The sequence below is a fragment of the Paramisgurnus dabryanus genome, chromosome 11 (assembly GCF_030506205.2).
Source record: "Paramisgurnus dabryanus chromosome 11, PD_genome_1.1, whole genome shotgun sequence".
Lineage (NCBI taxonomy): Eukaryota > Metazoa > Chordata > Actinopteri > Cypriniformes > Cobitidae > Paramisgurnus > Paramisgurnus dabryanus.
Window position 1 is genome coordinate 10,677,938 of NC_133347.1, and position 15,712 is coordinate 10,693,649.

A 15,712-nucleotide genomic window follows, 5' to 3' on the forward strand; every position below is an offset into this window, starting at 1 on the left:
ATGCAAATACAAAATACCTACTTTGGTTCTTCTGGACACACGTTACGGTATATAAGTAGTACCTTGGAATACCACAAAAAACTGTGGTATAAAAATTTGAAAGCATTATTGTAGCATAGTATCCTCACAACAGTACTTTTTTGTAAGGGTCTGGCAAAAGCAGGTTCAAATTGGACTGTTCATGCAGGAATGAGTTAATGTAGGCCCTGCAGGGCAGAAATGAGCTAAACAGAGATGGATATAAAAGTGGTGTTTGTTCAGGAAAAACACTCAAAAGGTCTTTTTTCCCCCAATGCCCTTTTTTAGATATTTATTTCCTTTAGACAAACCTGCAATATAAACTTCTTAAGGGGTTTGATTGCAACATGTCAAAATATTTGGTGTGTTCGTTTTGATAAGGTGATTTATTTTTGGACAGTGGGTAAAGTAAGTGTTTAGGCAAAGCAGTACTCTAAAGTTTATAAGGTTTTAAACCTTCTTTTTAAACCAGTTGGTGCCAACATGGTGCCCACGAGCACATTCTATTAATAGCCTCAATTTTAATATTTTTTATATTAGCTTGGCTCTTTTTAAGTATGTTATCATTTTAAACAATGATCAAATAAAATCAACAAGTAAAACAAAAATGTTTTGAGTAAACTTTATCAAAAAGTAGCCCTCCAGATTGTTTTATCCATTGTGGTAGGCCAAAAACGTTGGAGACCCCTGATTTAAACCCTTTCATGAACAATGGTCAGTAGTTTAGTATTCAAACTGTAGACTGGTTGGTTATGATTACTACCAGTCATTGATTAACAGTTCAATAATAATTGTACAGCTTGAAAGAGATCATTTCATAAATTTGTAAGCATGTTTGACACATTTCTAAACACACTTATCATTAAGAACCACACACCATAACTATGGTTTTGGTCAGTATAATGTAAAATCAATGCTTCTTAAACTTGCTCAGAACTAATGACTGAACAATCAATTTACAGATAGCAAAGGTTTTACCTGAAATTATCGTTTATAGTCACAAGTTGAATTGTACAAAACAAGACAAGCATGTCTCTCAATTCATTAACCATAACCTTGTTTCTCATGAATGCTGGTATGGTAATCATGCATTTGCATTGATAGCTGAAAACAACAGAAATAATTATACAGACAGCTTATATATTGATATAAAGATAAGAATGATAAAAGACATCTACTAATAATGCTGTTTTATGTCGTGCCTCAATTTCATGTTTCTCTGTGTTTGAAACATCAAGTTACAGAGACCGGTTGGTTTATTCTGTATCTTTCACAAGCAAACACGGGAAAACAGGAAATGAGCACAAATACTGTAATGTCAGCATTGATGTCAAAGTTGTTTTTTAAAAAGGTTTTCTTTGTATTTATATCGGTTTGGTACATTTTAAAGCTTTGCAAGTAATTTCACTTACAGAAAGGATTTTATTTGCATTATTTGAATGGAATTTTCAACCTAATAGACCCTAACAAAAATGTGCCGACTTTAAACCCCCATTCCTCAATTTTTCCCTATACTCCGGGATTTTTTTATTTCATTCTCTCCAAAACCTTACGGACATCTTCAGGCTTGTACCCCCAAGGACCAATGCCTCCCTGTTAGGAAAAATAAAACATGCGTAAATATCCTGACATTTTGTGGACTCATTTCCTGATGTATATATTTAGAACATCCAGGACACAAGCACGAAAAAATGCCACAAAGGCAAAATAACAAATCCAAGCGACTTTAAAACCCTTTGACCTGTGCGTGCCATGCTGTTCAACTCACTCCAAACCTTTCACCTCTATAAACTTATAAAATCTCCTACTGCAAAGGGAAGACCGTGCGTTTGTGTGTAAGCCTCTGCCCAAGGTTCAAAAATTCCATAGCATTTACTAGTAACTCTACAGCTCTCCCGAGAGCTATAATGATGTGCATGTTTCCTGTACTGCTTGTAGTTTGAAGTTACTCTTCATTGCAAAACACTCACACCTGATAGATAACTTTCCCAGCCTGAAGGACGTACAGACGCTCAGGTAGAGCACCGTACTTGCTGGCAGTGATGTTGCTCATTTCGTCCACTACGACAGGGCAAAGGGGGTCTTCCCCGACCAGGACCCGGGCTGCAGCCAGTCTCTCTTCCAAGTTCTTATGCACACTGATGTCAACATTGTTTGCAAAGGCCCAACCATCTGTAGAAAAGCATTTTGTTGAAATCACAAACCCTGCTAATTATGTCATTGAGTTGTATTATAAACTACTACACGGTGCATCTGGGCACAGGATATCAACTTGTACTGTTAGTATTCAGGTCCAGGTTTATTTTAAGCTGGCTATGCAAATGTATTGCTATATTACTGTCATTACCGGTTGCATGAGCCTCAGCGATGTAAACAACCAGGAAATCTGCCACATCACTGAAATCCTTGACGAGCTGTTTGAACTCATCAAGTTTGTAAAGAAATGGGGGTCATGTGCAGCTTCCAAAACTCAGAACCAGTGGACGGTTACCTGTGAAGACCCAAATAAATAGAAACATTAGAACCAAGAGTCACCTGCAACAACAATAAAAAATACTGTTATTATTGACAACCAATAACAAAAAAAAAGAGTAGATTTTACTATTATTCTAAACCAATAAAAATAATATGCAGTAATTTGCCAAATATAACATGAAATAACATATATAAAAACGTAAAATATATAACAATACTAATATACAAACGAAATGACACTTTATATTTTTATACCTTTAAGATAACGCTGAATACTTGTTTTCTGTCTGTCCACAGTATAAACAGGCGTATCTGGGGCGGCGTGTCCCTCAAACGCCTCGAGGCCAAGCGAGCACCAGTTCACGGAGAACACGGTTTTAACGAACACCCAAGAAAAGAACGTCGGACCCCAGTCTTCGTATTTGAATTTGGGATTTTGGGTCATCGTAGACTTCTTTCCGCGTTCTAATAGCATGTTTTTCGCCATGCCCGGAGATACGATTGATATGAGTTTAAGCAAGAACATATGTATGACCGCAAAGCAAACCATGACCACGGCCGACAAATAGACTAAAAGTTTTCTAAACGCAAATCCCACCGCGGTCCCCATACTGCGAGATTGCTTTATTGTTTTCCACGCTTAATCGAAGCAATACTGCATGAACATCGACTTTAAACCTTAGTTATGTTGTTGCGAAAAACAACATTACTGTTAAAAAAAATCGATTGTACAGGTCAAAAATCAAAATCTGCTGTCGTTGTTGGGTAACTTCCTGGAGACGGCAGGTTTTTAAACCCGTGAGTTACGACTTCAAAACCACGACTCACGACCTTATGCGTTCCAGGCAGCCTGTAACTCGTGTTTTTACAACCTTCTACCGGTGAAAGTGCACTGGAACGGCAGTCAAACCCGTGACTTCCCACCCGTGAACTCGTGCTAGATCGATGTACTCCCAGTTCAAAGTCGTGAGTCGTGGTTTTGAAGTCGTGAGTTACGGGTTACAGGTTGCCTGGAACGCAGCATTATATATCGTACTTAATATTCATGAGTCAACCCATAACAGCACTCGTTTATTCGCCAGCTGCCTAGCCGCCAATTTATTACAGTCGATTTATCAGGGAATCAAACCGGTGTATTGGACAAACGTCATCCATTGTGATTAATATTCATAATACAAATCGTCTTCTAGTCAACATACCTAAATTTCTGTAGGGACAACATCAGAATGATTCTCGTCACATTTTACACAATTTAATGTAAGATTACTCAAAACAACCCTATAAATGTATGTTTTTTTAAAGAATTGAGTGAAAAAAAAATCAATTGGCAGCTTGATATGCAAAAAAGATCTTAACAGTTGTGTTTACGTATGTTACATTATCTGTTACTTTACAATGACTGATGGAAAAAGTCAGAAAAAGAGAAGTAATCGAAATATAATTGCTATAAATTATATGTTTACATAGGGTTATGAGGTAAATATGTGTAAAACATACTTGTATAATTTGTTTCAGCTATTGAAAACATGCCGTTTATGATACATAACGCGGATAACCATTTCTGATACATAACGCTGATAACACGCTCAACTTCATGTCTAAACTTAAACAATTGGTATGAATTTGACATCATACCAAGTAATTTTAATGACTTTTTAGGTAATGCTTATATCTATAAATGTCCATAAGATGTCACTGTTGACATGTGTGAACACAATGTTTCTTGCGCTTGTTGTCTTTAATATTGCACAGCTCAGATTGACTTGTTACGCATCACAGCACTTCACGTGTTTGATCGTTAAATAAGTTAAATAATTTTTAATTAGTGACACATATGATCCCTGTGTAATTTGCTCTATATAGGGAAACTTGTATTATTAATCTTTTTACTTTAAAGTATCTGTCAATATAATGATTGCTTGTACGCGTGTTTTTGTTTGGTGAATAGTTACATTTATATAATAGCGCGTTTTGTATCGTTTATTAAAATGCCACCTCGAATGGGTGCACATAACGATCTCGCTCCTCAGATCGCATGTTTCCAGTTTGCTGTCTATCGGTCCCGCCCCTTTCAGCACTGTATAGTCATTGGCACTTTGAACAGTCAATCAAATCAGTAACGCATGTTTTGGTTTTCACAATTGATGCTATAGAAACTCATAAAATTACAGCTGAAACGGGAGAGAGGATGCGGTCGGTAAAAACACACTTAACAGGCTGTTGGACGCAGAAGTCGAGAGTCACCATCAGTCATTCAAAATATCCTCTCCTCCTTGCTTTGGAGGGTTTAAACAGGTATGCTTTTAAATCTACAACAACACTTTTTTTTAATAAACGAAGATGTCTTTAACTTTGGCACATTTGTTTGTTTACTTTATATTTATTGGATAATACATGCATTGCTTTATATTTTTCTGAGACTTGAGTTGTACCATCAAATTTAACGTATGTTATTCCCACAGGTAAAAGAAACTATTAGGACTGGGATTTTTTTACGAGGACAGACATGCACACTTGGAAGTCAGAGGTCCAGATGCAGAAATCTACAGCGCTTTTTGGGATGGTCAGTCATCAGACAGATTTAACAGAAATGACTTTCTCCATGTTCAGCAGTAAAGCAGACATCTGCCCGAAGCGCGTCTCTGCGGACGGCTGTGAATCAAACCCCGCGTCGATTCAGATGCGCTGCGGATCTGAAGATCTCAAACTGCACGCGCATCATCATCATCACACCTCAAAACTTCAATGTTTCACCATGTCACCTGGAGAAGGTATGTAGTCGCGGTGTTTTTGCGCATTTAGACATATCTCAGCAGGTGTCATTTTCATTTCATTCATCATTATTTTTAAAACAAAGTTTGGCATATTTATAATAGCAAATTATTAATTAAAAATCAAACATTCCTGAACGCAATTAAAAATGCCAAAGGTTAGAATAGAAGTCATATATTTTTATTAAGCATTAAAACACAGCTCCATTTATTCTTCTGTCAATTGAACACATTTATGACAAGTGACATCCAGATGACATTGGTTTGAAGTTTTTATATTTTATTTGTATTATTTTGTTGTTGTATAAAAACAAGCAAACATTGGTAGTCAGCCCCAGGAATGAAATTTAGCTGAAACCTTTCTAAAAGTTTAAATCATGGATGTTTATATGATACAGAGAATACACGTGTACGTTATAATTTGTATTAGCTTATTTGATTTTCAATAATACGGGCAGTTCAAAGTGCAGTCGCAAAAATGTTCATAAATTAGTTTGCGGAAAAACTTTCACACTTATAATTTCTTCATTGCTAGATGGAGTTGTGTTTTAAATGTATGTTTCAGTGAAGAATAGATAAATATATTTATCTACAGGTCATAATTTTTTATTTCACAATATATGCATGTAATCTGCGTTTTATGGTTATAAAATAATAATTTCAGGAATGTAAATGAAAACCGAATAGAAGCTTTTAAAGAAGTCCCTTTAATATTAAAGATTCTAATAGTTGTATTAATAGTCTATGCCATATAGGCCTACATGTATAAGGAGATTTCTGTATGTTAAAGACAGTGTGTGGTGGTATGGATTCAGTAAAATCATGAAGCTTTTAATCATAAATGCATATGTTTGCAGTTCACATTGCATTTTTCTGTGAAGAGAAAGCATGTTTTTAATATATTGCACCCTTTACTGTGTGTGTATATATGTTTGTGTGCATATGTGTGCTTGTGACATACTTTCATTGCAAGTCACGTTAGTTGTAATTGACCATGCATCCCACTAACACATGCGGTTGACTAGAAACAGGGCTCTCTGGTCACCCTGTTAAGATGATGTTACAATGGCGTGGGAGATTGTTGAGACTGACACAGTTACCCCAGTTTATGATTATTCAAATCTGACTCTTCATAATCATACCTTAATATAAAAGGCAGTCAAGTTGGGGGGTTTGATTATGACTTTTTCCTGCCAAGTTTAAATGAAATGTTTGTGAATGTATCTCAGCGGTTGTAAGAGTTGGTACACTTCATCACTCTTGTCTAGGCCAAAGCGAATCATTGCCGTGCTATCAGATCCATTTGACAGTCGAATGTTAATGTTATCTGTTTGAGCTCAAGAAGGATTTTTTTATAATTGACGTTTCGTAGTTGTTGGTTGGGCATCCTCTTTGAACTATTGAATAGGCAGTCTAAATTAGACGTTTAGATTGAAACAGTATCATGTTTGTGCTGAATATACAAAATATAAATCATTTGACAACATAGTAAATGTTTATTTTTTTGCATTTTATGCTTTTGGCCAACGCTTTTATCCAAAAGGACTACAGTGCATTGCAAGGTTTAATCACTATGTGTGTTCCCCTGGGTTCGAACTCATGACCTTTTGCCCTGCTAATGCAGTTCTCTACCACTGAGCTATACAGGAACACTGCTAAATGTAAAATAATAAACATTTTAAAAATCAGTATTCTTTTATATGTGAATAGCCATTGTGTCTCGAGCTGGTAAAGTAAACTTAATATACTTTGACTACAACATATATATTTATTGTAGCTGTTGAAATGCATATGTGCATTTTGTTAAATTTTAGGCCTACTGCTTGTGGTCCTCAGAACAGTAATATTTGTCCTTTGTCAGGGCTTAACATTAAGGACTGCCCGGTGGCCCGGGGCAAGCGTGAGAGACATTCGGGACAGTAGAAAGTATTGTCACTTGCCCGATAGGGCCAGTACTTCACCCTCAGACACTAAAATATATTTTCATCAATGTATTTTATTTAACATCTTGGAGGCAGACATTTACTTGGGTAAAACATGACGCAAGAAACGATGCAATATTTTGCACAATTTGCTATCAGTTTACAGGTAAAGCAGAAAAGTTGGGAGCCTTTTTTCTAGGAACATGTATGTTGTATATGTATACAATTATATTTGACTTTTGAATTATTATTTTTAAATATGTGACACTGACTTTTTTATTGGGCCCAGTGAAAATTTTGGCAGGGCAAGTAAAAACCTGAACCACTGGTAGACCGGGCCAGTATAAAAAAATTATTTGCGTTGAGCCCTGTTTGTGTTCATTTATGAATTTTTAGTGTAGAATGCAACATAAAGACCACATTTTGTTCCATTTTACAGATCACTGATGCTCCTTTAGTAATATTGGCTATTAAAGGAAAAGTTCAGCCAAAAATGAAAATTTTGTCATAATTTAATCCCTATAATGTTATTACAAACCTTTATACATTTCTTTATTCTGATGAACACAATGGAAGATAATTTGAGGAATGTTTGTAAACAAACTGATCAGAGGCCCCATTGACTTCCATAGTATTCATTTTTTCCTACTTTGAAAGTAAATGGGGCCTCTGATCGGTTGTTTACAAACATTCCTCAAAATATCTTCCTTTGTTTTCATCAGAACAATGAAATGTATACAGGTTTGTAACAAATGATGACAGAATTTACATTTTTGGGTGAACTATCCCTTTAAGGCAAAATGTTAAATGTAAGTCGCTTTGAAATAAAACCTCTGCTAAATGAAAAAATGTAAATGTAATATCATATAAAGATAGATATCTTCACAAATAAGCCTTGTCTTTTTCACCCATACTAACACGTAGTAAATCTGAAACTTTAATTAATGACTAATAAGTCTTTTTTGAGATAGTACCAAAATATTTATGCTCCATAACTGTCTGTCCATTTACAGTTTCCAAAATAAATAATTAAAACAAGGAATATGTTGTTGGATGAGGGAAAAAAGGGAGGTGAAATACGAAAGTATTATACGCACTGTAGTTTTAATCCCATGATTTGTTACATTGTAAGAAGTATACAGGGTTTAGCAGATTTTTCTGTCTTTAACCAACCTGAGAGTCAAAACACTATGAGCAGTACGACAGTTTATTCACCCTTGTGTTTATTTGTGAAACACAAAGAGAGATTTAAGTAAGTTTTGAGTGATTGACAGCCTCATTCACCATTCGGAAAATTGCAAAGTCAAATTTTTGCATTATCAAATTTCTATTTCATTTAAATAACAAGTCGGTAAAATTTGAGCTTCTGTATATAAGAGTGAGTAAATGAAAACAGAATATTAATTTTTCTCCTCCTGTAGAGCTCAGTGGTACAGCATTGCATTAGCAGTGCCAAAGGTCATGGTTCGGACCCAGGGAACACACATGCTGCTGATAATAAATGTATACATTGTAATGCACTATAAGTTTCTTTGAATAAAAGTATCTGCCTATGTAAAAGTAAATATCTTTAAAATGTGGCCAGTTAACTTAAGCATGTCCGGAGTCAATGACTAAAGTCAGTTACTTGTGTCGCATTGCTACAATTGCTAGATTCTTTGTCTTCTCAGTGGTCTAAAAATAAAAATAAAAACTTTGGTACTTTCTGAGAATTTTTGATGATCATAATCAGAGTTGATGTGATAGTCTGTACATGTGTCCACAAATGTTTTTTATGCAAGGTAATACTCAGTATTCTCAAACATACTCCCACATTAAAATGTTGATTCAGCTCATGAAAGTATGAGTAACTGACTTGAAAGGAGTCATTGCATTACTCTTTCACGTTTCTATGGTAATGCGTCTTCTCCCACACACATATACAAACTTAGCACCATTTGGTCACTCTGTGGCATTTGCACTCAGAAATTGAATTCCTGTGGCTTGATGAATTTTCCTGAGCTTTTCTGTACAGCTCAAAATAGAGCTGTCATTATAGATTAGGTAGAGGTTTGGTAATATATCTGTATATACTTTTTCCCAGCGTGATGAGACAGTATCGCCTATATCGGTATGGTCTGATATGTCACTACTTCTTTGCAAAAGAAGCTATGTCAGAAATGTAAACTAAGGTCAGATGTAAGTTTTCCAACAAGCATGCATGTTGTGCCATATCGTTTTTTATAGTATGTCGCAATTCATCCCCAAATTAGAGAGATATAAATTTAGGTCATTATTGCCCAACCGCTATTGTATACTATTTGAGTCCTGTTTATTATGTATCATTCCCAAATGCCCCATTATAGGTTTTATGTTAATTCACAAGATTTTTAGGTTTTACATGCATATGAAACAACTTTAGTGCTGGTTGCTGTAAAGGATTTCTGTCCACACGATTGCCTTGTTTTAGTTGCTTTGGCTGGCTGCACTCATTTGTTGACGTCAGTGGTTGCATCACTGCTGTGTTTTTGGACTGCGCAATTACCTGTTGGTGCAAACTGCTCACCCCCCGAGCATTTTGTTACTTTTCTAGCCTTCTTCAGGCTTTTTTTCTCTCACGTACAGATATATCAGTCACTTTCTCCTGTAGTTCACGCTCTCCCACATTTCCTATTCTTCATCCGACATTTTTCGGAGAACACCTATGACATCAGAATGAGCCATACAGCTGAAAAATGGATTGTGTGGTGAAACTGTAATGTTTACAGCTGGTTCCATTGATTCACATAGTCACGATGATCAATGTGCAGCGGTATTTCATCCCAACCTATGGCATCACTGTGCAAACCTTTAATGATTGAACGTTTTTCAGTATCAGTCACCAGGCGTTTAAGAGCCAGCTTGCTGTAATGGAAGCCATTGAATCATTTCTCACAAATAGGTCTCGAGGGGATTTGCCTGAGTGTTGATTCAGCTTAATTTGGCTGGGAATTTATGAGGTTATTTTCTGAAAGAAAGTTGCGGTTGTGGGGGCATATTTTTTGGAAAGTCTGAAAATATGAGAATATTATACGAGGTATTCAAACCCCGAAAACATTTTCGATTCTAATAGCGTTCGATAAAAGATGCTCGTGCGGCTTTAAAGAATTACAGCATCTTATTATGGTTTGGAATCAGTCCATAATCCCTTTTCAAATGATCTGGAAAACCTCAATGTACTCAATCAATTCCGAAGTCAAACTTTGACACGTTGGTGAACTTTGTTACCATTTAAATTAAGACTTCAATTTGTTTTCACAGAGCATCTTGTGATGTCATATCCCATGTCCAGTTTTGCGTTATTTATGCTTGTGGGATGCGAGTCATCGAGCCAAAGAAATGTCCTAAATCATCTTTTATTTCAAGGGCACTACAATCCTGCCAATACAACCCTCAAACCAATCATTCTGTTACAAAATATTATCTGGTTTGAATAAGTGTTGAAATATATCTGAAATACCAAAGGAAATGTGCTCTGGACCTGGGCTTAAGCGGAGGAAAAACAGAATTGGCTCCGATATGTCATCATAAAATGTATTTTTAGCTTGGACCATGACTTGAGAATCACTCATAAAAATGCACCCACACTCTCCATCCTTTTTCCCTCTCGCTTTTTGATATAGGGGTCGAATTCCTGTCTTATGTGAAATGGATCTGATTGTTTTGCCTGCTCTCCGACTCCGTACTGAGATGAAGGGTCTACTCACTCTCTTACCCTGTGCCAGGGGGACATGCCACAGCTAACCGCACATCCACACAGCCTAAATTACTCATGCATTTTTAGACGGCAGCAACTGTGTCTCCAGACTTCTCAGCGCGTGAGACTGCACACGCGGGTGGCTTTTTGATTTACATTTCGACAGTGGCACTTGCTGTTTTTGGCCACGTGCTACTTTGCTTCATCAAAGCAAAATTCTCTTCGTGGCGGCGCTGATAGCCGAACCCCGCGTGCCTGTAGCGGACGTGAGGGCCTTGGCTTCCTGTAGCGGCTACGTGGCCGTGACCCCTTTTCTATGGAGGACGGGTCTAGTGGGGGGCGGTTCCAGTGTTTACTTAGCGTTAAGAGTAACGGATGGTGATCAAGACCCTGCTGGCCTTTGTACCAATACAACTGCTCTGCCCAGTTCACTTGCCATTTAATAGGGCGTAAATATGGATAAACCGATGCCAAGTTCCAAAGTGGGTCTTTTATTAGAATATGTATTATTCGTTTACATAAAGAAATGCCACAAAGATTACAGCAGATTCTGCAAACCGCTGGCTAATTTATTTGGAGGGTAAAGAGAATGTGGACGGATTCATAAGAAACAACTTTTCTCTGATTGTGCCAACTCTCCAGCGGGTACAGTGCGAAATAGGTTTTTACAAGTCTGGGCACATTAGTGAACCAGTGGCCGTCCAATCGAACGCTGGCTTCATTTGAGTGGTCAAAAACAATTGAGCAAACACTGAATGCCATTTTATTTCTTTATTAGCGAAGAGTAGAAATCATTCCAGAATGGCTGTTATATCAATTCTGCTGTTTAGAAATCTCATCGTGCCAGGAAGCTGCCACCGGGCAGTGCCCATTCAGTCTGCGATCTGATTGGCTGAAGTGACCCTTGAGGACTATGAAGTACATTATAAAGTCTAGTAGTGCGGTTTATATACTTTATTACTGGTTGTTAATAAAGTGCAGGGCTCTGGAAGAATTAGTTATTCTCTGGTCCTCTAGTGATCCAGCACCAACTGAGTGTAATATTACATTACGCACTGGGATTTCTGAAGGCTAATAACCTGAAATGGGCTCCGAATGCAGATTGTTTATTATGAAAACACTTGGTTTTATGAACAGATCTGGATTATGCGATGGAAGTCATTTGTCTTTAAAAAAGTTTGAAAGCTGTAAAATTTACTGTATATTTGGTATGTACGTCCCAGTAGTGGGGAAAATAGCAGTACGCTGAAAACCCCTTTATGTGTATTTATTTTCTTTTATTGCTTTTTGTCTATAAAGTTCTCATACTAACACAGAAAAAACATTTAACCGCCATCCCAGCTGAGCATGAGTCAAATAAACTTGACCTTGTGTAGTTCAAAGGCCAAAAAAAGGAACTGACAGACAATGAATAAATATTGTGAGCCAGACAGTTCATGGGGAGCACAAAATACCATTACAATTTTACTAATGCCTGATGAATCCATGGTGAAATATTTTTGCTAATGCCAGACATCATTAAGTGGAGCTATTAGTATTGTTTTGTCAGATTCATCTGCAGAACTATGTAACCGTCTGTAGTCACGAATTAGTAAGCTTTGAGGTTCTCACTTCCTGTTCCTGTCCTTGACTACTACGATGTGAGACATGCTCAGAGCGAGGTTAAAAGAACACCAAACATTATTAAACTTGTTCCCGTCAGACAGCACTTATGTCTCATCTGTGCATAGTGCTCTGGGATATTTACTCAGATTTAAGGCATAAATTGAAATCGGCAGTTTGGCAGGTTAAAGTTTGGAGACAAAGATGCCAGTAAGTGATAAGAAGATGCAATTTCCCACGACACAGACCGTCTGATAGGTTTTTCTTGATCGCTCACTTTATTAACATGGTATGGGAACCTTTTAGCGAAAGACAAGTGCTCTGTTACAAAACTTAGGGAGTTGTCTCAACACACACACACACACACGGAGCAATGGGGAGCTATCCCTACAGCACCTGGTGAGCAATTGGGCAAAGGATGCCTTTCTCAAGGGCACAACGGTTGCAAACTGCAGGCTGTAAAAGTCGAACCGCCGACCTTTGTGTTACAAGCCTGACTCGCTTACCTTTAGGCGACAACTGCCCCTACTTAAAGGGGAAATTTCACAAGACTTTTTTAAGATGTCAAATAATTCTTTGGTGTCCCCAGAGTACGTATGTGAAGTTCTAGCTTAAAATATTATATAGATAATTTTTTATAGCTTGTTAAAATTGCCACTTTGTAGGTTTTAGCAAAAATGTGCTGTTTTTGGGTGTCCTTTTAAATGCAAATTAGTTGATCCCTGTACTAAATGGCAGTGTCGTGGTTGGATAGTGCATATTAAGGGGCCGTATAATCCCCTTCTGACATCACAGGGGGAGCCAAATTTCAATGACCTTCACATGCTTGCAGAGAATGGTTTACCAAAACTAAGTTACTGGGTTGCTCTTTTTCACATTTTCTAGGTTGGTAGAAGCACTGGGGACCCAATTATAGCACTTAAACATGAATAAAAATCAGATTTTCATAATATGTCCCCTTTAACTGTGCTGTCTCTAGTGATACCCATTATGGCCAAATTTATGTTGCCTTTATGTTACCCAATTTGAATATTTAAAATATTATATGTAGTCAAAGTTTAAGGTCATTAAGGCTGGTAAGACAGAGAGTGCTATGCTAAAAAAATAAAAAGTTGGTTCAACTTAAAAAAGTAAGTTACCTGGTAGTCTAAGTTAATTCAACACACAACATTTATTAATTAATATATAATAGAATATATAAATTTGACTTACATTTTTAATTGAATTAACTCAAAAAGGCAACCAGGTAAATTTTATGTTTTTAAATATATTATATTTAAATTGATTTTACAAACTTAAAGCATTATCATATAATATATTGCAGTATTTAGCATATCACATTTTTCTTACATCTTATGCAGCCATACCTGTATTTTCATGCTTACAGTACAGACTATTGAGATGCTCTTGCTTAGCCTTTATTGAAATGTTGTATCTGTTTTTCCATGTATAGCAGTATTTATATGAGAGTTACTTATGTGGAGTGGTCCAATTCAGTCACTTTCAATTTCGGATGGTGTCCTATAATGCACAACAAGACAAGGCAACAAGACATCTTACTATGTGTTAGAACATCTGATCAACCATTACTAAGTACCTTTTAAAGCTTTACAGTTTAACACACAGACAAGTTACTAGAATCCCTAATAAACCTTTCGATATACGACCACAAAAGTTAATGTGAAAGCAGAGCATAAAGGAAGAGAGATTAATGCTCCCCGGCCCTTTAACAGGCTGAGAAGAATTTAAGGAATGAATGTTGACTTCAGCTTTTTACAATTTGCACTGAGTTTGCTGACTTATCACTTACCACAAATATTTCCTCCACTATTTCACCCTTTAAGCTTCGACCACAATCTCACAGATGAGTTTTCCAGGGGCCGCACCGTGCCAAACTTTCCATCGGAGTCACCCCTTTATGTGCACCGAGTGTGTGTGAGAGAACATACTCATCATGCGGTAGTAAATGTACCATGACAGCTAAGATACTTCTCTAGTGTTTACATAACATCAATTCCACTGTCAAATGTGCCATTTATATGAGAAATAAGACATCCCATTATGGCAGACTTCATTTTGCTTATTATTTATTTCAGCTGGGCGCACGCTTCTAGAATTCGCAAGCAAACTCGCAAGATCAGTCGAACTTTTGTCATCACATTAGACACTTAAGGTTCTCTAAGGGATGCTACTGTTGGCAGTCAAAGGGAACGACTTCAGTAGAGATGTGTATGTGCGCTCATGGCTCAAATATGGCAATCGGAGAGACGAACTTGATCAAGCATTACTTTAGGGTCATGGGGTCGTCCGTCCGTAAGTGACAGAGCGCGGAATGCTTGTTGAGGGCATCCGTCATGCGTAACGCTTGTGTCTTATGTGCGTGTGTTTCCTATTGAAGCAACACATGTGAGGGAGGCTATACGTCGCTGGTTCATATGGAAATAGAAGCAAGATGCGTGTGTTTGTGGGCCTGCACATAAACGTATGTTACAGGCTCATGTACGCTTTTATGCACACAATATATCCGTGGAGAAAGTGGGAAAGAAAACAATCTCCACCTAATCAGAACCAGGTCACTTTGCTGTCCGGGCCTCGCCTGACATTTACGACCTTGCTTTGGCTCCGCGCTCGCGCTTTACAACGCGAAGCTCCACTTCACCATATAACTGATTTGCTGGCGTCCCTAAATCTACGCATAAAGCAACGCCTGACTTCACGAGGTTCCCATTTAAAGAAAAAAGATGTCATGCAACAGGAAACGGTTCTTATATATCACTCACAGTTTCTGACAAGAATATTCAGAGAAGAAAAAGAGGAAAATCTGGCTGGAGGTGCGGTATGCGTTCTGAGTCATAACATTTCGGCTTTTCTGTTTTCTCTCTTTAGATTCTTTCTCGCTTTGTGTTTTTTTTAAGCTGTCGACTTGATTCTTGCCCTAAAAAAGTCAAATAGCACATGTTGACTAATACCGATAATGCCGAAAAAAGCAAATTCATGTTGTGAATGACCTAACGGTTTTGCTTTTTAAAAACTGAAATGAAGTTGGGCAGTATTAATGCCCTGACAGCCAGGTGCTGTGGACTTGGCCAGCGGATCCATTTCTCAGGCCAGCTGGAAAATGAGTTGCAGAATTTATCTGTACCCTTTTCCCTTGACAAATTATTTTATTGTTCTCGCACAGTTGGTTTGCATTTATTCTTTTGGCTAAT

General features: G+C 37.3%; 3 protein-coding genes across 5 annotated transcripts in view; 1 reads left to right on the forward strand and 2 right to left on the reverse strand.

Annotated features, from left to right (window-relative positions):
* Positions 1-15,712, reverse strand: part of tnni3k (TNNI3 interacting kinase) — a 97,300-nt gene that overhangs the window by 51,529 nt on the left and 30,059 nt on the right. The window lies entirely within an intron of this gene.
* Positions 1,370-3,272, reverse strand: dio1 (iodothyronine deiodinase 1). Its single transcript, XM_065246703.2, has 4 exons — positions 2,749-3,272; positions 2,366-2,509; positions 1,991-2,190; positions 1,370-1,611 (listed from the first exon to the last, which is right to left on the reverse strand). The coding sequence occupies exons 1-4, from the start codon at positions 3,101-3,103 to the stop codon at positions 1,546-1,548; spliced, it is 765 nt and encodes a 254-aa protein (XP_065102775.1). The 5' UTR covers positions 3,104-3,272; the 3' UTR covers positions 1,370-1,545.
* The window catches only part of glis1b (GLIS family zinc finger 1b), a 98,264-nt gene continuing 87,173 nt past the window's right edge, over positions 4,622-15,712 (forward strand). For all 3 annotated transcript variants that reach the window (XM_065246688.2, XM_065246690.2, XM_065246691.2), the window contains exons 1-2: positions 4,622-4,788; positions 4,956-5,264. In XM_065246688.2, the coding sequence (XP_065102760.1) occupies positions 5,000-5,264 (265 nt within the window). In that variant the 5' untranslated portion in view covers positions 4,622-4,788; positions 4,956-4,999. The remainder of the gene's footprint in view (positions 4,789-4,955; positions 5,265-15,712) is intronic.